The sequence below is a fragment of the Salmo salar genome, chromosome ssa14 (genome assembly GCF_905237065.1).
Source record: "Salmo salar chromosome ssa14, Ssal_v3.1, whole genome shotgun sequence".
NCBI classification, from domain to species: domain Eukaryota; kingdom Metazoa; phylum Chordata; class Actinopteri; order Salmoniformes; family Salmonidae; genus Salmo; species Salmo salar.
In genome coordinates, this window is record NC_059455.1 from 58,128,865 (window position 1) to 58,152,707 (window position 23,843).

General features: G+C 41.7%; 1 protein-coding gene across 7 annotated transcripts in view; it reads left to right on the forward strand.

Annotated features, from left to right (window-relative positions):
- Positions 1 to 18,009, forward strand: part of celf3a (cugbp, Elav-like family member 3a) — a 28,469-nt gene extending 10,460 nt beyond the window's left edge. For 4 of the 7 annotated variants that reach the window (XM_045694614.1, XM_045694617.1, XM_045694615.1 and 1 more), the window contains 11 exons: positions 207 to 289; positions 11,695 to 11,743; positions 12,415 to 12,543; positions 12,931 to 13,010; positions 13,350 to 13,493; positions 13,698 to 13,833; positions 14,039 to 14,179; positions 14,391 to 14,666; positions 14,852 to 14,995; positions 15,198 to 15,346; positions 17,180 to 18,009. In XM_045694614.1, coding sequence (XP_045550570.1) covers positions 207 to 289; positions 11,695 to 11,743; positions 12,415 to 12,543; positions 12,931 to 13,010; positions 13,350 to 13,493; positions 13,698 to 13,833; positions 14,039 to 14,179; positions 14,391 to 14,666; positions 14,852 to 14,995; positions 15,198 to 15,325 — 1,310 coding nt within the window. In that variant the 3' untranslated portion in view covers positions 15,326 to 15,346; positions 17,180 to 18,009. The remainder of the gene's footprint in view (positions 1 to 206; positions 290 to 11,694; positions 11,744 to 12,414; positions 12,544 to 12,930; positions 13,011 to 13,349; positions 13,494 to 13,697; positions 13,834 to 14,038; positions 14,180 to 14,390; positions 14,667 to 14,851; positions 14,996 to 15,197; positions 15,347 to 17,179) is intronic. The other 3 variants (XM_014142068.2, XM_014142067.2, XM_014142066.2) reach the window with 3 other exon arrangements.
- Positions 18,010 to 23,843: the final 5,834 nt, after the last annotated feature.

Sequence of the window (23,843 nt, forward strand, 5' to 3'; positions counted from 1 at the left end):
AGAAAATGTAATCTTCCCTCCATAGGCATAGTAGTCTATTTACATTTATTTTCTACAACAGAATATTAAAAGGCACAGTGCAACCTGCTGCATTTTCTCTCAGCCCATTGTTGCATCACGGTCTACTAATACATTCCACATATAGACCTAGTGTTATGCACCTATCTTTGTTTAATGGTATAATGAACCCTCAATCCTCCCACCAGGCTGTGCCTTCTTGACATACTGCGAACGAGAGTCTGCCCTCAAGGCCCAGAATGCACTGCACGAGCAGAAGACGCTACCAGGGGTGAGTGCTCTCTCTGACGTTCAACAGCACACACTGGCTTGAGCCCCAAATGGCATCCTATTACCTATGTAGTGCACTATTGGCTCGAGCCTTATGGGCAATGGTCGAAATTAGTGCACTAGTACTACGTAGGAATATCGGGTCCCATTTGGGACGCAAGCCACTCCCATGAGCACAAGGCGGAACAAGTGGCAGTCTACCTCATTGCACTACACAGACACAACAGTGTGCCACAGAAAAAATAACTCACTCTGACATGTGAGCTCCACTTCCCGTTGAGTTGATTTGCCCAAGAGGAAGGTCAGAGGCAGCTTTCCTATATTTCCCTATACATGACGCATCCAGTCAGCGTCTTAGTCATCATCCTACGTCTTGGTGGGTTGGGAGTGACAGCTTAGGGGCATGCCGGAGTTACTTTGCCCTCTCTCGCGTCCCGCACATTCGAATCAAAGTTAGAGCAGCTTGTTTAGCATAACCAGGCAGCAGGTGTGCTGCCAAGTGACATTTATGGAGCAGAATGTGACATGACAGGCGTTCTCTCTCGGCAGTCTCTATAGAAACAGACTAGTATTGCATTCCGAATGCTATTGCTTATGTGAAAGTATTCATACCCCTTGACATATTCCACATTTTGTTGTTACCCATCTACACACAATATCCCATAATGACATAGTGAAAACATGTTTAACATTTTTTTTTACACATTTATTGAAAATGAAATCGTTCTCATTTATATACAGTACCAGTCAAAAGTTGACACACTGGCTCATTCAAGGGTTTTTCTTTATTTTTACTATTTTCTACATTGTAGAATAATAATGAAGACATCAAAACTATGAAATAACACATGTAGTAACCAAAAAAGTGTTAAACAAATCAAAATATATTTTATATTTGAGATTCTTTAAAGTAGCCACCCTTTGCCTTGATGACAGATTTGCACACTCTTGGCATTCTCACAACCAACTTCATGAGGTAGTCACCTGGAATGCATTTCAATTAACAGGTGTGCCTTGTTAAACGTTAATTTCTGGAATGTCTTTCCTTAATGCGTTTGAGCCAATCAGTTGTGTTTTGACAAGGTAGGGGTGGTAAAAGACCAAGTCAATATTATGGCAAGAACAGCTCAGATAAGCAAGGAGAAACAACAGTCCATCACTTTAAGACATGAAGGTCAGTCAATTTGGAAAATAAATGCTTCAGAGTTCAAGTAACAGACACATCTCAACATCAACTGATCAGAAGAGACTTTTACATTTTTCATTTGGAAGAGTCAGCTTTTTAAACCAACATGGCTCAGTTTAAATTGTTTTTACGTTGAAGTAAAACAAAATCTCATTTGATATGTGTTTTGACATAAAATTACTACAGGCCTTCATGGTCGAATTGCTGCAAAGTAACCACTACTGCAGGACACCAATAAGAAGAGACTTGCTTGGGCCAAGAAACACGAGCAATCGACCGGTGGAAATCTGTCCTTTGGTCTGAGTCCAGATTTAACATTTTTTGTTCCAACCGCTGTGTCTTTGTGAGACGCAGAGTAGGTGAACGGATGATCTCCGCATGTGTAGTTCCCACTGTGAAGCATGGAGAAGGGGGTGTGGGGGTGCTTTGCTGGTGACACTGTCTTATTTATTTAGAATTCAAGGCACACTTAATCTGCATGGCAACCACAGCATTCTGCAACGATACGCCATCCCTTGTGGTTTGGGTTTTGTGGGACTAGCATTTGGTTTTTCAACAGGATAATGACCCAAAACACACCTCAGGCTGTGTAAGGGCTATTTGACCAAGAAGGAGAGTGATGGTGCTGCATCAGATGACCTGGCCTCCACAATCACCCAACCTGAACCAAATTGAGATGGTTTGGGATGAGTCGGACCGCAGAGTCAAGGAGAAGCAGCCAACAAATGCTCAGCATATATGGGAACTCCATCAAGACTGTTGGAAAAGCATTCCTCCTGAAGCTGGTTGAGAGAATGCAAAGCTGTCATCAAGGCAAAGTGTGGCTACTTTGAAGAATCTCAAATATATATTTTATAGGTAACACTTTTTGGGGTTTCTACATGATTCTATGTGTTATTTAATAGTTTTGTTGTCTTCACTATTATTCTACAATGTAAAAAATAAAAACAACCTTGAATGAGTAGGTGTGTCCAAACTTTTGACTGGTTCTGTAAGTATTCACACCCCTGAGTCAATACTTTGTAGCAGCACCTTTGGCGGCGATTACAGCTTTGAGTCGTCCTGGGTGTGTCTGTATCAGCTTTGCACATCTGGATTTGGGGACTTTTCTCCCGTTCTTTCTTGCAGATTTTCTCAAGCTCTGTTAAGTTAGATGAGGAGTGGCGGTGAAAAGCAATCTTCAAGCCTTTCCACAGATTTTCAATGCGATTTGTCTGGGCCACTCAAGGACTTTCACATTCTTGTTCTGAAGCCATTCCAGTGTTGCTTTGGCTGTATGCTTGGGGTCATTGTCCTGTTAGAACGTAAATCTTCCCCCTAGTCTAAGGTCGTTTGCTCTCTGAAGCAGGTTCTTATCAAGGAATTGCCTTTATTTGGCTCCATTCATTGTTCCTTCTATCCTTTGTCTCCCAGTCCCTGCCACTGAAAAGCATCCCCATAGCATGATGCTGCCACCACCATACTTTACAGTAGGGATGGTGTTAGATGGGTGATGAGCTCTGCATGGTTTTCACCAGACATAATGCTTTGCATTCAGACCAGAGAGTTAAATGTTTGTCTCATCAGACCACAATCATTTGCCTTATGTCTTTTATGTGCCTTTTGGTAAACTCCAGGTGTACTGTCATGTGCCTTTTTCTAAGGAGTGGCATCCATTTGGCCAATCTACATTTGGCCAATCTACTACTAATAAAGCCCAGGTTGGTAAAGTGCTGTAGTGACTGTCCTTCTGGCAGGTTCTCCCATCTCAACCAATGAACTCTGTAGTTCTGTCAGAGTGGTTATTGGGTTCTTGGTCACCTCCCAGACCAAGGTCCTTCTTGCTCGTTTGCTCAGTTTGGTTGGACGGCCAGCTCTAGGCAGTCTGGAAAGTTACATATTTTTTTCATTTCCCAATGATTGACACCACTGTGCTCTTAGAAACGTTCAACACTGTATAAATTGTTTTATACCCTTCCCCAGATATATGCCTTATCACAATATACCTCGGAGCTCTATGGACAGTTCCTTGGACTATATGGTTTAGTTTCTACTCTGACCTGCACTGTCAACTGTGGAACCTTATATAGACAGGTGTTTCTTTCTAAATCATGTCCAAACAATTGAATTGGCCACAGGTGCACTCCAAGTTGTAGTGACATCTCAAGGATGTTCAAAGGAGATTGTATACACCTAAGCTCAATTTGGAGTGTCATAGCAAAGGGGTATGAATACTTAATTAAATTAGAGATTTCTGTATTTCATTTTTAAATAAATTAGCAAACATTTCTAAAAACATGTTCTCTCTGTCATAGATGGTAGAGAATCTATTTAATCCATTTGGAATTCAGGCTGTAACACAACAAAATGTGTCAAGGGTTACGAATACTTTCTGTAGGTACTGCACTACTTTTGACCAGGGCCCATAGGGTTCTGGTCAAAAGTAGTGCACTATGCAGGGAATAGGGGCCACCATTTGGGACTCTAAATAGGCTATATGCAACACGGCTAGGAATTATTGGACAAACCTGCTTTCCGTCTTCCCTCACTCTGCCTCCTGCCTCCTGTCAATATATTCTTTGTTGGGTTTTATTACCAGTATTCACATTTTAAGATGGTAGTGGGCCAAATCAAAGTCTATTTGTCATTCGCCCAGGACACAGAGTAGTGTACTCAGTACAATGAAATGCTTACTCGCAAGCTGAGACAGTGAGGGGCATTTGGGAGCCAAAGAGGTAGAGTTAGCACTAGCAGCAATATACTGTAAATCCTATTATTAGCATGACAGTAGTCTGGCCTTCCTGACCTTTCAGAGGGGATCAGCAGGCAGGTTTCCCGTCGCTAAACCCTGTCTCCTCCGTCCATCTCCCCAGTGACTTGCTTCCCAGACCTCCTCACCTAAGCCTTGTACAACCGTCCAAGAACAACCTCCCCCTCGTGTCCCCCATCCCAACCCCCGCAATGATGAAAACCACCTTATTAGCTAGACACTGACTACCCCCCCCCCCCCCCCAGACAAGTAGTATCCCCACCCCCACTACCAGCTGTGGTGTAATCGTTATCTAATAGCACCTGCACTGCCAGAGAATAATTAACTTCACCATCCCCTTGTCAGGGACGCTATAAAGAAAAAACATGAAAGTAATTGTAAGACACGAATACACCAATGCGCTTCTGAATACAGAAAGCTGAAGCATGTCATTATCTCTCTCCTTGTGCATTTATATTTAACATCTCTGTCTGTAGGGAGCTATACGCTGCCTGGAAAATGTCAGCGCTTATAATTGTCCTCACAATACACAACTACGGCCGAAAAGTAGATATAAAAAGGAATAAGGAGGGGGGGGGGGAATGAAGGGACGGCGGGATGAACATATGGTCTGATCTGAGTGGCACCTGGCCTTGTGTTTAATTTCAGGTGAGAGACAGTCCGTCTCACCGACATGGAGGCAGAGGATAGTGTCAAAAGGACAATCTGCTGGTCTCTCTCTCCTCCCATCTTGTACTCCTATCCTCCGGTCTCCTCTGTTTCTCCGTCTCCCCGCTGCTATCTATTGTTGTCTGAATTCTGTTTTGTTGCCATCCCAGTGTGTCTGGTCAACTTCACTACTACAGCTGCTGGAGACGGAGAAACTCTGGGCAGATAAACATGACTATACAGACACGACGTGGACCAACTCACAAATTGAATATAACCTATATATCACATTTCCTCTATCCCCCTTTATCTAAGTTTTGGATCTAGATTGTATGTGCTTTCACAATGGTCATCCCCACTGGTAAGGGTCAAATGCTTGCTTCAGTACTGTATTATGATCATGTTTCACTGAAATCAGAACCGGACATTGCCCATCATTAGCAAGAAATAACCAGGTGACGATGGATTTAGTGAAGTCGGCCTGTGAATGATATTCCAATATTTTAGGACTAATTTTGAGTAATGAAATATGCATACACTTCATTTTTTTGTGTGCAGATTGCTGGGGCATGTCTCCAGAGATGGAATGAGACTACATAAGACTGTGTGTGTGTTGTGGGGGAGGGGGAGGGCAGGTGTTCAGACTGACATGGTTTGCTGAAGGGGGGATGGAGTGTGTATGCTAGGGAAGAAAACATCCAGAGATGTGGATTGGAGTTGGAGATGTTGACTTCTTCATAAAGGAAATAAAAACGTACACACTGCTCTTGTCACGATCAATAGTTTTATTTTGCTTCGTCAGAGCTTTTCTTTTAAGATCTTCATAAAGAATAGACGCTCTCCCTAAAAAAATATTTTTTGACATCTGACTAAGCTTGACATTTACTCAGCCATGAGTCAGACACATTATTTTGTTAATAGTCTGAAAATGAATGAATTTATGACTAACAATTGAGCATACACACTGTATGTATGTATGTATGTGTGTGTGTGTGTGTGTGTGTATGTACACACATACATACATACATACATGCATGCATGCATGCATGCATGCATACAGTTGAAGTCGATAGTTTACATACAGCTTAGCCAAATACATTTAAACTCAGTTTTTCACAATTCCTGACATTTAATCCTAGTAAAAATTCCCTGTCTTAGGTCAGTTAGGATCAACACTTTATTTAAAAAATATGAAATGTCAGAATAATAGTAGAGAATAATTTATTTCAGCATTTATTTATTTCATCACATTCCCAGTTTACATACACTCAATTAGTATTTGGTAGCATTGCCTTTAAATTGTTTAACTTGGCTCAAACGTTTCAGGTAGCCTTCCACAAGCTTCCCACAATAAGTTGGGTGAATTTTGGCCCATTCCTCCTGACAGAGCTGGTGTAACTGAGTCAGGTTTGTAGGCCTTCCTGCTCGCACACGCTTTTTCAGTTCTGCACACAAATGCTCTATAGGATTGAGGTCAGGGCTTTGTGTTGGCCACTCTAATACTGTGACTTTGTTGTCCTTAAGCCATTTTGCCTTAACTTTGGAAGTATGCTTGGGGTCATTGTCCATTTGGAAGACGCATTTGCGACCAAGCTTTAACTTCCTGACTGATGTCTTGAGATGTTGCTTCAATATATCCACATAATTTTCCTCCCTCATGATGCCATCTATTTTGTGAAGTGCACCAGTCCCTCCCCCTTTTTCCTCCAAACATAACGATGGTCATTATGGCCAAACAATTCTATTTTTGTTTCATCAGACCAGAGGACATTTCTCCAAAAAGTACGATCTTTGTCCCCATGTGCAGTTGCAAACCGTAGTCTGGGTTTTTTATGGCGGTTTTGGAGCAGGGGCTTCTTCCTTGCTGAACGGCCTTTCAGGTTATGTCGATATAGGACTTTTTTTACTTGTGGATATAGATACTTCTGTACCTTTTTTCCTCCAGCATCTTCCCATGGTCCTTTGCTGTTGTTCTGGGATTGATTTGCACCTTTCGCATTTCTAGGAGACAAAACGCATCTCCTTCCTAAGCGGTATGACGGCTGCGTGGTCCCATGGTGTTTATACTTGCATACTATTGTTTGTACAGATGAACGTGGTACCGTCAGGCATTTGGAAATTGCTCCCAAGGATGAACCAGACTTGTGGAGGTCTACAATTCTTTCTCTGAGGTCTTGGCTGATTTCTTTTGATTTTCCCATGATGTCAAGCAAAGAGGCACTGAGTTTGAAGGTAGGCCTTGAATACATCCACAGGTACACCTCCAATTGACTTAAATGATGTCAATTAGCCTATCAGAAGCTTCTAAAGCCATGACATTATTTTCTGGAATTTTCCAAGCTGTTTAAAGGCACAGTCAACTTAGTGTATGTAAACTTCTGACCCACTGGAATTGTGATTAAGTGAAATAATCTGTCTGTAAACAAAATAAAAATTACTTGTCATGCACAAAGTAGATGTTCTAACTGACTTGCCAAAACTATAGTTTGTTAACAAGAAATTTGTGGAGTGGTTGAAAAACGAGTTTTAATGACTCCAACCTAAGTGTATGTAAACTTCCGACTTCAACTATATGGTGTGTGTGTGTGTGTGTGTGTGTGTGTGTGTGTGTGTGTATATGTATACACACAGTATGCCTGTGGGGTAGCCTATTTGTTCTATGTGCTGTGTGTAATCATTAAAAGCAGTGAGTAGTCTGACAAGGGAGGATTATTATAATGATCGCATATCTGAGCACACGTATCTGATTGATCTATTAAAGTGTGTGTGTGTATACATTTGCATATGTATGCATATAATTACGGGCTGATATCAATGTGTGCAAGCCAAGGGATAGTACAGATGTCATGCACACACCTCACTGTAGAAAGGCTCAACAGCTGTCACTTGGGGAGACTAGGGATGAATGTAGAATAGATTCAATTTACGAGGAGGGTAAATGGGTGTGAATTGAAGAGAAATTGGATGAATGGCGGGGGGTGGGGAGGAGGATGGGGGAGGGGCTAAGAAATTAATGAAAGTTTGACATGAGCAGCGGGTGGGGGGTCAGTGGGGGTTGTGGGACGAGGGTGCATTGAGGCAGTACGTTTATCAGCTTAAATACAGACATCTGTTACAGAGAACGATGGTGTTTTGTCGGGGGGGGGGGGTACGAGTGTGTGTGCGTGTATGTGGAGTGGAAAGGGGCTCTTATGATGAAACTCATCAGACTGTGAACTCAGGCGCACAGAGCAGGGCCAGCGTTTAATCTGATGGACATGCGTCTCTATATATATCGCACTTAGGTGGAATTAAACTGACTGAACCTAAAAATAAAAAAAAATAGGACGCAGCTCTATGAAAACAAGTCCAGCTCCCACAATTTTAGTTTTTCACCTCTGCAATATGGACAAACATAACATATGGTTAACATATACTTCCAACAATTTGCACAGAGAAAATGGTCAACGATTCAGAATCAACTCACCTCTGACTATACTATACTGTACTTACTTCCGTATATCTCTACTTTTAGAGATATACTCTGCATCTTCGGACGAAGAAAAGCAGCGAGATTCTATTTCAATGTATGACCCCACCCTAGAGACCGTTGAATGTGTAAACAGGCCGAGCATGACTAGCAGTGACATACTGAAGACAGGCTTGCTCATTGATTACAGATTGTTGGAGTGTGTGCGTGCGTGCGCGTAGGGAGATTTCCCATCTGTGTTTGCGATTGTACCTCTTTTTCTGTGCCTGCCTTTGTTGCTTTGTTTATCTCTTTGTGCGCCTGAGTGTTTTTCTATGTCTGATTTTTCTCTTTGTTTGCATCTGCGAATAGAGATCTAGCCTATGTCTCCACCTGTGTGTTTTCTGTGCTCTGTAATTATCTCTGTACATGTTCAGATGTGTGTTCTGGTGTATGTGTGTGATGTGGAGGAAGATATGGGGGGGAGGTTGATTATAGTCGCAGGTCTCGTTGCCAGGAGACGGCGGGGACGAGGGATGCCAGGTTGCTAGGTAACCGGCGCGATGCAATGACCAGCTCTGTGTGATGGAGCGGAGGGAGGCGAACAGGAAAATTGTCTTTGTGCCCCCCCTCCCCTCCCCTCACTCCCACCCTCCCTGTAAACACTCTTGAAAGAGACAGAGATGGTCTCCGCTGATATATTTACCTTTCAGTCACTGCTTTTCTGGCAGACGGGCAGAATGGACTTGAATTAGAGAGAAATGTGTCACCCTCTTTACTGCAGCCTGTTTGGGGCTTATTGATACAGTGAGTGAGTGGAGGGGACAGAGATTATGAGCTGTCCTTTGGTTTGGAAGAGGGCGAGAGAGGAGAGAAATGTGATGAAGAATATGATTAACAGGGATATACATACCCCGTCTCTGCTATCATCTCCCATCCCACATTCACGCTCCTCTATAAATATGAACGTGTGTGTGTGTGTGCACAAGCGTCTGTAGTGTGACGTGTGTGCATTGAGGGGATGTGGTCAGGTGTGGGGGAGGGGTCTTGCTGTGATTTGGTTGGATGATCTATGGATTTAATATCTCATACTGTAATCCTAGCGAAATCCCTTTTGGCATCACAGGGGGAAAAATTAACTGTGTGTGTGTGTGCTCACGTCAATGTGAGCAAGAGTGTTTATACATATGAGGCTTCCATGAACAGACGGTGCATGTGTCTACAGACTGCCTGTGTGGACATTTTGTGTTTGTGCCACTGTGTTTGTAGAGTTTGAGAAATAATCATAATGTCACTAAAAAACGGCAACATGACCATTGAGAGATGAAAATGGGTCACAGATACGGCAGGTTTGGCCTTTGGCTGTATTTAATCTGTGCTGTGTTTTTAAAATGAGCCTGTTGATTTGCAGAGAAAATATAGAAGAGGAAAAATACTAAGTGGCTCAGCTCGCACAGTGGAATAGGTGGAGACATTTTCTAGGACCCCACTGTATCTACCCTTGTGGCAGCAGTTAAATGCAACAGGCACCATCCCATGTGCCTTTGTCCCTACAATTCCAGTTCTCCCCCAAGCATCCTTTCTCCATCACGACATACACATCCTAATAATCCCACCGTCTCTCAACCTAGTACCACCCTTTATTCATTCGTTTTTTTTCTCTCCTTCATCCCTCTTTTTTTCTCTGCTACGCACGTTGTTCGGGGCAACCTTGTTTACCTGCTGTGGATCTCATCACAAGGATGTCATGGTGACCGCAATGCGAGGTGGAGACTTTGTCAGAGGAGCAGGGCTGGTTGCCGTGCCGATGTCGAGTGCCACTGCCTTGATGGCCTCCCCTTCTCCAAGCCCTGCTCTTGTGTACTCTAATTCCATTCTCTTGTGCCATCTGCTCTGCTTCTACTCTCCTTATCGTAACCGTGGAAGCACTCAAGTCATACATTGACTAACCTAGCGTTTATATGAAATATACTCGGTTTTATTCAGGGCATTTTATATCCTGAAATTCGATTTGACAGATTTATACGAACAGTCTATCAAACAATTGTTGCGTCATGATGAGGTTGTCATTAAAGTCTAAGTGTTGGCTAAGACGTGATATTTTGGTTTTGTGTGTTTTAATACAGTAATCTTTGACCCGATGCAAATTAAATTAACTCATTTAGCAGGTGACTTTATCCAAGGTGACTTTGTGGAACATTTGAGGCGTGTAGAAAAACATCACCTCTGAGAAAAAAATGTAATTCTATTTACTGACTTCCAGAAACATTCACCACGTTCACATGCGTTTGAATTACTGCTTTCATTCCTTCCCGGTAAACAGATGCTTCTCAATCCACATGGTCATCGAATTCATTGTCGTAATCAATGGCTCATTCTCCATTAGATAACACCAGGCCTGCTGGTGGTGGTGTTTGTGCATGCAGGTGGCAAGGGCCCGGCCAGCACTGATCAATACTGTCTCCCAGTGACCGATCACAGCTGATCAATCAGAGACGGGGATCAGTGACTATCTCAAATGTCACCAGCTCCATAATTAAGACCTTCATTAAGCCAGCGGTAACACACTGTCAGTCTGCCCCGTTCCTTACCTGCTCGCCAATCCCTTTCCTCTCTGCACCCTCCACCCGCTCTCCTTCTCACTGCATCGCCAAACATTTGAGAGAGAGCATTGAAGTGCCTAGCTATGCCTACATCATTATAAGGATTGTGTTAGTGGTCCGCAACTGTTGTGAAGTCATTTTTGTGGATTGTGTTTTGATGACGTGTGAAAGGTTGTCTGTTTCTTTCTTTGTTTTGGTTGCGCTCTCCTCATTCTGGTCTGACTCTATCCATTCCTCTACAGCTCCTTCCCCCTTCTCTCTGCTCAGAATCTTTCACCATTCTAATCCAGCATGCTTTGGTCATCCAGATTAGCCGGCGAGCATTCTTAATCTTATCACTTGCCCAATCCCGCGTGGGTGTGTGCTTTTCCTGTTTTTTTTTGTGCCTGATAGGGAGAGAAGAAACGATAGAGGACAGGATTAGATAAGGGCGTTTGAGAGCGAGAGGGAGGGGGACAAGAAAAGTGAATGAGATCTTGAACAGTATCACTGACAGACTCTGGGAGGGAATATAATTGACACGGAATGAGAGGAGAGGGAAAGGAGAGCAGTAAACCAGGAGGGTGATTGGGTCGAGGCAGGGCGGGACTTCATCAGAAGCCCAGGGAGTGGCCAGCTCACATTCCAGCTCTTTTCGTGTTCTACTTACATATGCATATGCATGTATGTACAGTACATATGCAACTAAAAAAAGCATCTGCTTAATTATGGATGTGCCTTGGGATAAGAGCAACTTACTTACTGACCATGTAATGTGGGCTTTCTATTTCAGATGAACCGGCCCATTCAAGTGAAGCCAGCAGACAGCGAGGGCAGGGGAGGTAAGAGACATCCGTCCATAGCAACACCTGTTCAAACAACACCTCTCAAACACCTGTCTAACATATTACCTTTTTTGAAACGACACTCTGTCTCAAACCAACTACAATGTTTCAAGACAAAACCCTGAAACAGCTTCAGCCCAGCTTCAACAAAAATAGCCACTCGTCACTGCTTCTAAGCAACTCCTGCTTCTAAACAATATTAAAGTAGTAGCATTTTTAAGTGCCTGACTACAGTAAGTCATTATAATGAGGATTTCAACCAACTGCGTATTTCGTTATGTCACCGAGCATAGAGAACAGTGGATGACGAAGGAGCATTCCAGTCACAGCCAGATCATGCTCTTTGTGCAGCAGGTTTCCTTGATACTGCACTCTGGTGGCCTTTTCTGTATATAGCAGGGTTATGGCACAATAGTCACAGACGTCAACATACTGTATGTTGTAACATCCTACATGAACGCCGAACAATTTAGCTGATCGATTAACACACATTGGGTTTATAAAGCAATGTAAACAATGAAATCATTCAATTATAATCCATGCCCTTTGCCTCTGCCTTATTCTTGCCCTCAACCAACCACTCTCTCTGCTCTCCCCCCCCATCACTCTCTGTCCAAATTCCTTTCTCTGCGTTCCTATCTTGGCCCCTCACCTCATCTTCCCCTTAGAAGACAGGAAGCTGTTTGTGGGCATGCTGGGGAAGCAGCAGTCTGATGCGGACGTGAGGAAGATGTTTGAGGCGTTTGGGAACATTGAAGAGTGCACTGTGCTCCGCGGCCCTGACGGCACTAGCAAAGGTAGCTAACACCATTACTGCAACACTGACCGCTACAGCATTTAGCCTTACGTCGACGCCACCACATCAACAGCACTAATATTACCATTAAGGTCAGGAATCGGTCACATCTAAACTCGTGGCATTACATAGATACTTGATTTTCTGTGTTTGTTGTATGAGGCATGACTGATGATACAATATGTTTTATAGATCATAGGTAATGATGCGCAACGCAGTTTATGGGTTATGATTGATTGACGCAATGAGTGTTTTGTGGACCACGGTTAATGACGTGGCTATAACTGATGAAGTGCCGATTGTGAGATGCATTTTGTAGGCCGTAGCCTGCGATGTGTCGTGTCACGCGAGGGGAGGCCAGGGTTTGACGATGTGTCATGTTTTGTAGGCTGTGCCTTTGTGAAGTACCAGAACAACGCAGAGGCTGCGGCAGCCATCAGCACTCTGCATGGGAGCCGCACTCTACCGGTCAGTCAGTCAGTCACTCACACAAACACTCTCCAAAGCAGTCATTTAGACATAGAGACTCATCAACAGTTAAACGCTCCTTCTGTCTGACCTCCTATGCAAACAGCCTACTGTAGTTTATAGGAGTGCCCTCATCAGTCCTCACTTTACAGTGATATAGGTAGTTTGGTACAGTGATGTGGGTAATTTTCACTACAGACAATCCAGGCATAGCCTACTGTAGTTTATAGGAGTGGAGAAAATGTATGCTCCTCAGTCCTTGTCTTACAGTGACGTAGGTAATTTGGTACAGTGACGTGTGTAATTTTCATTGTGTAATATCCCCCTTTCTCCCTGCAGGGTGCCTCTTCCAGCCTGGTGGTGAAGTTCGCCGACTCTGAGAAGGAGCGAGGGATAAGGCGCATGCAGCAGGTGGCGTCCCAGCTGGGGGTCATCAGTCCCATGACCTTACACCTCGGGGCTTACAATGCCTACACGCAGGCAGTGAGTACTAGTAGTACTGAACCCCAAGCATTTTGCAGAGATTGTAATACTCAAGCCAACACACTGGTAGTGAATGGCTACGCCCCAAATGGCACCCTATTTCTTATATGGGTCATAAGTAGTGCACTACTCTAGGGAATAGGGTGCCATTTGGGATGTGTTCCTGACAGTGAATGAGACGCCCTCGCTTTTTCTTCTTTGTAGCTGGTGCAGCAGCAGGCTCTGGTGGCGCAGTCGGCGTACTTGTCTCCTGTGTCCACCATCACCATGCAGCAGTTGGCTGCCCTCAACCCGAGCAGCCTCATTGCCACGCCCATCGCATCACTCACTACCTCCTCAGGTACTTAATAACAAGCTGCCATCCTCTGCCACTTCATCCCCTCCCACAGGATTCTCTGCTCGGCTCAGTTTCTCTTTGTATATATATTTCGTTTTTCTAAAGTCTTGGCCCCATTTTTGTCTGCTTTTGATTCCATTTTATTGCATTTGTTACTGTGTTTTGTTTAACCATGTCTGCCTGTCCCCTGAATGGTCATCCTGTGCAGGTACCAGCACTCCGCCCACCATGGCAGCCACACCGGTGCCTGCTCTGCCTCCACCACTCAGCTACCCTCCAGTCCCAGCTCCACCCAATGGACAGTCAGCGTCTGAAACCCTGTACACCAATGGAGTTCATTCTTACCAAGGTATCTCACTTACTCTGACTTTCCTTCCATCAGAGTATCATTATGAAAATGTAAGCAAATTAACCTTATCTAGCATGTTGTTTGTTTACTAAGAATGTAAGCTGTTGCACGGCACCAAATGCCATTTAGAGCATGTAAGCATCCGCCAAAAAGCATGTTTGTATAGCAGTTGATAAATCGGGCTATTTTTCTCTGATTTTTTCTCTCTCAGCTCAAACTCCAGTGTTGGATCCTCTTCAACAAGCATACGCAGGGATGCAACACTACACAGGTGGGACAGTTGTGAGTCCATTTGAGTCCTTAAAATTTCCTGGAGGGAATTTTAGGTTTGAAATGCCCTCTCAACAGTCCTTAATGTTTACTTATGCAAACACACCCACAGCAACCTACCCTTCTGCCTATGGAATGGTGGGGCAGCCATTCCCACACCAACACACAATGGTTGCACAGCAACACCAGCAGCCTCAGCAACTGCAGCAACGAGAAGGTGATTTCTACCTACTTGTCCTCCCTTCTATGCATTCTCTCTCTTGACTATTTTCAATGTTGATTTCCCGCAGAGGTTAGACTGCCTCAATCACTACCTCATCCTGGTCATCTCAAGTCACGTTAGAACCCCTCAGGGAGCCTTGATGGTCTAACCTTCCACTGTATTGTTGTTCTTCTTCTCAGGGCCTGAGGGCTGTAACATCTTCATCTATCACCTGCCTCAGGAGTTCACTGACTCTGAGATGCTACAAATGTTCATCCCCTTCGGCCACGTCATCTCAGCAAAGGTCTTTGTTGACCGTGCCACCAATCAGAGCAAGTGCTTTGGTGAGTGATGATGACAACGGTTGCGTCCCAAATGGCACCCCATACCGTAGGCACCAGGGCCCATAGGGAATAGTGTGCCACATTGAGAACATAGTAAATTATGATGAGGAGGAAGTGCTGGGAAGGATTCTACTCCCTTCTCGTAGTTGAATACTTTCACAGAATTGGCCGTAAGGTTTTGCTTCTGTTTGCTTCTCTTCAGGTTTTGTGAGTTTTGACAACCCGTCCAGTGCTCAGACGGCAATTCAGGCCATGAATGGTTTCCAGATTGGCATGAAGAGGCTCAAGGTGCAGCTCAAGAGGCCCAAGGATGCCAACCGACCCTACTAAATGAGCAAGGAAGATGAGAAGGTGAGCAAGGGGGGATGAGAATGAGGGCTGAGATGGAGGGTCAGGGGGACTGACAGGCAGTGAAAAACTGTGAAAGGTAGGTTATGGGATGATTTGTTAACATTTTGTGGAAGCTCAGTATTAAAATAATGACTTATCAACTGGAATAAAATAAGTGAACAAGATCCACACATGAGTAAGGTGACAGTCTAGTAAAAGCAGTAATTGTTTAAAACATTACATTTAGACAAAATCATAGGACTACTTGGTTTGTTGAGATACGGCCATACCACTGCCATGACAAATGGATTGACATGTTTCATTATTCAAAAGCAGATTTTATATAGTCCAGACAAATGTTTCAATTAACAAGTGTTGTATGATTAGGTTGAAGACAATAACTATTATACGTCATTAATTTATTTTTTACTTTTTATTTATTGTTTTTGTGCTGTGTCATATGTCATTTTCCTGAAAAAAAAACATCATACCACACTCAAGACTGTCCTGTCCATACATATATCGTGGAGACTACGTCGCTATGGTTGCCTAGCAACCGCTAAAAACCCCTTCCTCTCACAGCGTTGTAAGTTAATTGGCCTGTGTTGGTTGCTGTGGCGATATTGCCTGTGATGGTTGCCATTAGCTATTTTATTTTTGGCCGTTGCCTTTATTCACCATGCTCAACTGCATGGCGAGTTGCTGTGGCGACCATGAATTGTGTTTGGTGCGTTGTGAGTTTCCTCTATTATTTTGTACTGTTTTTAATCCTTGCAAACACTGATAAATTACTGTCACTGTACCTCAGATTTTGTAAGCAATTGATTATCATGACAGGCTATTATATTTTTTTGTAATATAACTATTTCATTGCACAGAGCAATATTAAGCATTCACCGTAAATCAAACATGTATCTAAATATTTTCTTTGGATTTTGTTTTTGATTGGTTTCCTTTTTGTTGTTTGTCATGATTATCATTCTTACATATCCCCCATGTTTAGTTGGTCGTTGTTTTAGTTTTGGTGAGTGCAGGGTTTTTGTGCAGTCGTAATTGAATCCAAGTGACTTAGTGCCTGAACTTTGTTTGTTTTTGGTATGACTGATTGTGAAAATAAGTGTGTTGCCTACCTACAGTACAAGTTAGTGACATAATGATGCTGTGTACGTGTACGGATCCACATGAAGTACTTGTGTGTATTAATAAATCAAGTAGTGTGTGTGGTTTTGTGTGTTCCAAGTGAGATACCGTTCATGTGAGGGTTTTGGGTAAAACTGTATGGTTGTCATTGTGACACGTCACACGTGCTGCTGTCTGAGGAACAGCATTCCTCTGTAGGAATTCTGGGTTACTTTGATTTTCCAATCAAACTTAAAGCCATAGGCTGCGGTCTCATGTGCAACCTTCGATATAACGGCTTCAAAAAAACATTGTCTTATCTCTGAAAATGATTTAAGAAGAATTTTTGAATCTCCTTTGACTCAGTTGTTTGGTCAATGCGATGTAACATTAGACTAGAGTATTAAGAAGAGATACAAAAACAATATCGCCCAGAATTCCTATTGTGCATGTTTGAAATTTATTTGCCTGCCAAAACAATACAAAAAATATTGAAGTATGAAATGCACACCAAAGCAGCAGTATGGTTGTCACTGTATGAGTTGCATGGACACTAGGCGTGCTTGTATAGTTATCAATGAGGACATCCATGTGATATCTGTAACTGTGTTTGCAGATGTTTTTCCCCATACTTCCAAAGAGTGTCAACATACTCCATATATGTGCTCACTTAAACTATTTTAATATTTGTATTGTTTTGTATTCATCCTCTCTTTCTGTCTCTCTCTTTCCCAGGGAAGATATAAGAGTTCTATCAAGAAACTGCTTGGGACGTTCCAGCCTTTTGGTTGTTTCGCCAACCGTATAGCACAGGAGCAACAACACTTCTCCAAAAAATATGATAAATATATGTATCTGCAACAATAACACAATCTGTAACAACAAAATAACAAACGTGTGGTGGGTGGTTGAGTACACATACCATTCCACAGCTGGATTCAGTCATATTATGTACATACTGTATTGTCAGCTACAAGGTCTACATGAAAAAGCATATCACTTATTCTAATGAACAGGGTTTTACTGTATAGTGTGGTTTGTGGTCCATAAAGTAAGGGGGAAGGGCAATGTATGGGGTTGAAGAAGTGGGATGGTAACCTTGTCGGGGGAAAAAAAAAAATATTCTGTATGATTTCCATTGGTCGAATTGGTATGTAGATTTAGTTTATTATTTAAAAGTAAATGAAAGAAGGGGTAATTAAACAGGAAGAAAATCAACTTCTTCTCACTGTACATATCTTTGTTTTAAATGAGTCAAATAATGAAAATGTGTTATTATAACCACTACTACTGGTATTGGCATAATGGTGGGAGGGAGGGTAATTGGGTGGAATTTTTGTATCTACATTTTTTACTTTTAATTTATTTGTTAATGGGGATTTTTTTTTTTTTTTTTTTTGAACATAGAAGAATCCTGTGGTCTACAAGACTATGGATAAACTTATTGTAGAATGTTTAATTACATAAATGTAATTATCAAAAAATCATTGTTTAATTATTTATTCCCTACAATTGCTGTTTTAAAACATGTCTTTAAGAAAAATAAAGTAAAATTTAGAAAAGGATGTGTGCGTATGTGGATATGCATTGATGTGCAACAGAGAGCAGTGGGTTTTTAAATACATACCCCCAAATATTTTTTTTCTGGCTTTCACTCTACTGTAGGAAACTACACTGTTAGTAAATATTTGAAGCCTGCTTGTCATATGAAAGCATAACCAATCAACCCCACATTTATTCTTGTTTTTATATATATTTTTTTTACCTGTTCAGAGAAAGTCATTAAAGTTGTTAGGTTTATGACCCATCCTTCATCCTGATGTTACCACTAGATAGTGCTGTTCCTGCTATAATGTAATTTATTTAAAGCTCAAAGTTATAGGGATAGTTCACTCAAATTACGAAATGACACTGGTTTCCTTACCCTGTAAACAGTCTATGAACAAGGAAAGACAGCTAGCTACCCATGCTTTGGTTTCAGATGCTTACTTTTTAGTCAATGGTACCTATATTAGCATTTCATATCCAAATCATCTATAAGTAACATTGAGTATCACAATCCATTTTTACACTGCCTTCAGAAAGTATTCAGACACCTTGACTTTTTCCACATTTTGTTATGTTACAGTCTTAATCTAAAATTGATTAAATTGAATTTGGGGGGGGGGGGGGAACAATCTACACACGATATCACAATGACAAAGCAAAAACAGGTTTTTAGAAATAGTGCTAATTTATAAAAATTTGAAAATATGACATTACATTTACAGAAGTATTCGGACCCTTTACTCAGTACTTTGTTGAAGCACCTTTGGCAGCGACTACAGCATCACATTTTCTACAAGCTTGGCACGTCTGTATTTGGGGAGTTTCTCCCATTCTTCTCTGCAGATCCTCTCATGCTCTGTCAGGTTGGATGGGGAGCATCACTGCATAGCTATTTTCAGGTCTCTCCAGAGATGTTCAATCGGGTTTAAGTCCGGGCTCTGGCTGGGCCACTCAAGGACATTCAGAGACATGTTCCCAAAGCCACTCCTTGTCTTGGCTGTGTGCGTAGGGTTGTTGTCCTGTTGGAAAGTGAACCTTCGCCCCAGTCTGAGGTCCTGAGCAATCTGGAGCAGGTTTTCATCAAGGATCTCTCTTTGTACTTTGCTCTGTTCATCTTTCCCTCAATCCTGATTTGTCTCCCAGTCCCTACCACTGAAAAACATTCCCACAGCATGAAGCTGCTACCACCATGCTTTACCGTAGGGATGGTGTCAGGTTTCTTCCATATGTGACTCTTGGCATTCAGGCCAAAGAGTTAAATTTTGATTTCATCAAACCAAAGAATCTTGTTTCTCATGGTCTGAGAGTCTTTAGGTGCCTTTTGGCAAACTCCAAGCGGGCTGTCATGTGCCTTTTACTGAGGTGTGGCTTCCGTCTGGCCACTCTACCATAAAGGCCTGATTGGTAGACTGTTACAAAGATGGTTGTCTTTCTGGAAGATCCGCCCATTTCCACAGAGGAACTCTGGAGCTCTGTCAGAGTGACCATCGGGTTCTTGGTCACCTCCCTGACCAAGGCCTTTCTCCCCCGATTGCTCAGTTTGGCTGGGCGGCCAGCTCTAGGAAGAGTCTTGGTGGTTACCAACTTCTTCGGTTTAAGAATGATGGAGGCCACTGTTCTTGGGGATCTTCAATGCTGCAGAAATGTTTTGGTAGCCTTCCCCAGATCTGTGCCTCGACACAATCCTGTCTCGGTGCTCTACAGACAATTCCTTTGACCTCATGGCTTGGTTTTTGCTCTGACATGCACTGTCAACTGTGGGACCAAAAGACAGGGGGGTGTGCCTTTCCAATCAATACAATTTACCACAGGTGGACTCCAAGTTGTAGAAACATCTCAAGGATAATCATTGCAAACAAGATGCACCTGAGCTCAATTTCGAGTCTCATAGCAAAGGGTCTGAATACTTACGTAAATATAAGGTATTTCTGTTGTATTTTTTTATTATAAATGTGCAAAATGTTCTATTTTTTTTTGCTTTGTCATGATGGGGTATTGTGTGTAGATTGCTGAGGATAAAAAAAAAAAGTAATACATTTTAGAATAAGGCTGTATTATAAGAAAATGTGGGGGAAAAAAGTCAAGGGGTCTGAATACATTCCGAAGGCACTCTAGATACTTTTAGGATGTTTTGAACATGAAGCGTGAAAGAGCTAATATACAGTGCCTTCAGAAATTCACCTCTTTACTTTTCCACATTTTGTTATAGCCTGAATTTAAAAATGATTAAAGTGAAAAAAAAATAAAAAATTGTTCACTGGCCTACACATAATACCCCATAATGTCAAAGTGGAATGATGTTTTTTGAAATTTTTACTAATTAAAAATGGAGCTGAAATGTTATGAGTCAATAAGTATTTAAGCCCTTTATTATGGCAAGCCTAAATAAGTTCAGGAGTAAAAATGTGCTTAACAAGTCACATAATAAACTGCATGGACTCAGTCTTTGTGTAATAATAGTGTTTAACATGATTTTTTTTAATGACTACCTCGTCTCTGTATACCACACATACAATTATCTGTAAGGGCCCTCCATCGAGCTGTCAATTTCAAGTACAGATTCAACCTCAAAAACCAAGAAGATTTTCCAATGCCTCACAAATAACGGCACCTACTGTATTGGTAGATGGTTAAAAAAAACACATTGAATATCCCTTTGAGCATGGTGAAGTTATTAATTACACTTTGGATAGTGTATCAACACACCCAGTCACTACAAAGATACAGGGGTCCTTCCTAACTTCGTTGCCGGAGTGGAAGGAAATCGCTCAGGAATTTCACCATGAGGCCGATGGTGACTTTGAAACGGTCAGAGTTTAATGGCTGTAATAGGAGAAAACTGAGGATGGATCAACAACATTGTAGTTACTCCACAATACTAACCTAATTGACAGAGTGAAAAGGAAGCCTGTACAGAATAAAAATATTCCAAAACATGCATCCTGTTTACAACCATTAACTTTTTGTCCTGAGTACTAAGTGTTATGTTTGGGGCAAATACAACACATTACTGAGTACCACTCTCGATATTTGCTAGCATAGTGGTGGCTGCATCATATTATGGAAATGCTTATAATCTCCTGTCAGGACTGTGGAGGTTTTCAGGATAAAAAAGAAACACAATGGAAAATCCTGGAGGAAAACCTGGTTACGTCTGCTTTCCACCAGACACTGGGAGATGAATTCACCTTTCAGTAGGACAATAACCTAAAACACAAGTCCAAATCGACAACGGAGTTGCATACCAAGAAGACAGTGAATGTTTCTAAGTGGCTGAGTTACAGTTTTGACTTAACCAATTTGACAGAGCTTGAAGAATTTCAAAAAGAATAATGGATGTTGCACAATCCAGGTGTGGAAAGCTCTTAGACTTACAGCTGTAATCGCTGACGAAGGTGATTCTAACATGATTCTAACTCAGGGGGTTGAACACTCATCTAATCATGATATATGTAGTGTTTCATTTTTCATGAATTATTTACAAACGTTAGAATTTTTCTTCCACTTTGACAGAGTATTTTGTGTAGATTGTTGACAAAACATCACAATTAAATCAATTTTACTACCACTTTGTAACAACAAAATGTGGAATAAGTATGAATACTTTCGGAAGGCACTGTAGACACCATTGACTTGCATTAGATTTGTGCCACAAATGATAAAAAGTTAGCATTTGAAGCCGTGCTTACTAAGGAAACCAATTGAATTTTGTAATTTGTGTGAACTATTCCTTTAACATCGAGGGGAGGGGGGATTCCGCAAATGTTTTTTTTACCTAATAGCAGGAACAGCACCTGGTAACATCGGGATGTAGGATGGGACATAAACTTCAATGACTAATTTCTCTGAACAGGAAAAAAGAAAAACATCACCCAATTCTTTGGGGATACATTACACAGGATGAAGAAGCAATACTTTAGAACTGAAGCTCCATACTACTTGTCAGACACAGAGAACTGATACTATATACTTGTTGTTGACCTGGGATTGGCGTGGGGGGGGGGGGCGTTGGGGGCTTTTGACCATTCCTATGGATTCCACATGTCTTTCTTATTGTTAGAAAAAAAGTTTGGTCCAAATCGGATGTTAGACACTATATTTATTGAATATTCTATGAATCCTATAAATTAAAATGGCCAATTTAGATGCAATCAATTACCTTAGTTTTTCAGAGATCAAATTATATTTCAATAAAATAATGCTGCAGGAATGCTAATCTTATATGTTTCTAACAACAGAAACGATTCCAGAACAATCAGAGATTGTGGGTGTCGAAATCCTATTTTTTGTGCTTTTTGGAGGTGGAACGACGCAAGACACAATTTAAGGATTATTGTAATGAGGAGGGTATACAACACTGAGATTCCCATTGCCCTAGACCTAGCCTATCCATATTGAACCTCCAGGGGTATAGCTAAACTATACTGAACAAAAATATAAACGCAACAATTTCAATTATCATACTGAGTTACAGTTCATATGAGGAAATCAGTCATTTTATATAAATTCATTAGGCCCTAATCTATGGATTTCACATGACTGGGAATACAGATATGCATCTGTTGGTCACAGATACCTTTAAAAAAAAATGGGCCTCACAATGGGATCTTGTCGCAGTATTTTTGTTCATTCAAATTGCCATCAATAAAATGCAATTGTGTTCATTGTCTGTAGCTTATGTCTGCCCATATCATAACCCCACCGCCACCATGGGGCACTCTGCTCACAACGTTGACATCAGAAAACCGCTCCCCAACACAACGCCATACACACGGTCTGCGGTTGTGAGGCCGGTTGGACGTATTGCCAAATTCTCTCAAATTACATTGGAGGCGGCTTATGGTAGAGAAATGAACATTCAATTAACTGGCAACAGCTCTGGTGGACATTCCTGCAGTCAGCATGCCAATTGCACACTCCCTCAAAACTTGAGACATCTGTGACATTGTGTTGTGTGACAAAGCTGCATATTTTAGAGGGCCTTTTATTGTCCCCAGTACAAGGTGCACCTGTGTAATGATCATGCTGCCAGGTGGATGGATTATATTGGAAAAGGAGAAATGCTCACTAACGGGTGGAAACAAATTTGTGCACAACATTTTTCAGAATTACGTTTTTTGTGCATATGGAAACATTTCGGAGATCTTTTATTTCAACTCATGAAACATGGTACCAACACTTTACATGTTGCGTTTATATTTTTGTTCAGTGTAGTTTGTACTAGAGGTCGATCTGCCGGTATAATGTAAGCATGGTAAACTTATTTTCAACCAACCATTACCTGGCAATACTTCCTTCTTGATTTGGAAGGCACCGATGTCTTATAAACATTTGTTTCTAGTTCCAGGTGGAACTCCAAAAAACAATATTAAATAAAATATTAAATAAACTTTTTGCACTGTGTGAGGAGGTTCCTCGCCATCTTAGCTGCAAGACATCTTGCATTTCCCAAAATCTTTGCTGGAACTAGTCGTTTCTAAGCAACACGGTCACGTGTAGGAGAAGATGACAGCTAGTCACACAGTGTGACCCAAACAACACAAACAAGATCTACACACATGCAGGAGGCATTTCTCAGTCAGTACAATGTAGTATATTTCCTTGTTATCGGAATTTCCCTGCAACTGCAAAAAGACGTTTATAAGATACTTCCTTATTGAGAAATAAGGAAGTATCGTCAAGTAAAGGTGAACATTTTCCCCCTATCCATAACCCATCCTAAGCTAAAACCCTGTACATAGTAGGCCTACAGGGATCTAACTAACTTTTTCACTCCTAATGCAGCCTAGATAATAGGCTACAGTTTATTTAATAATTTTGTTTAAAAATGTGATTAATTTTAGCTCTAACC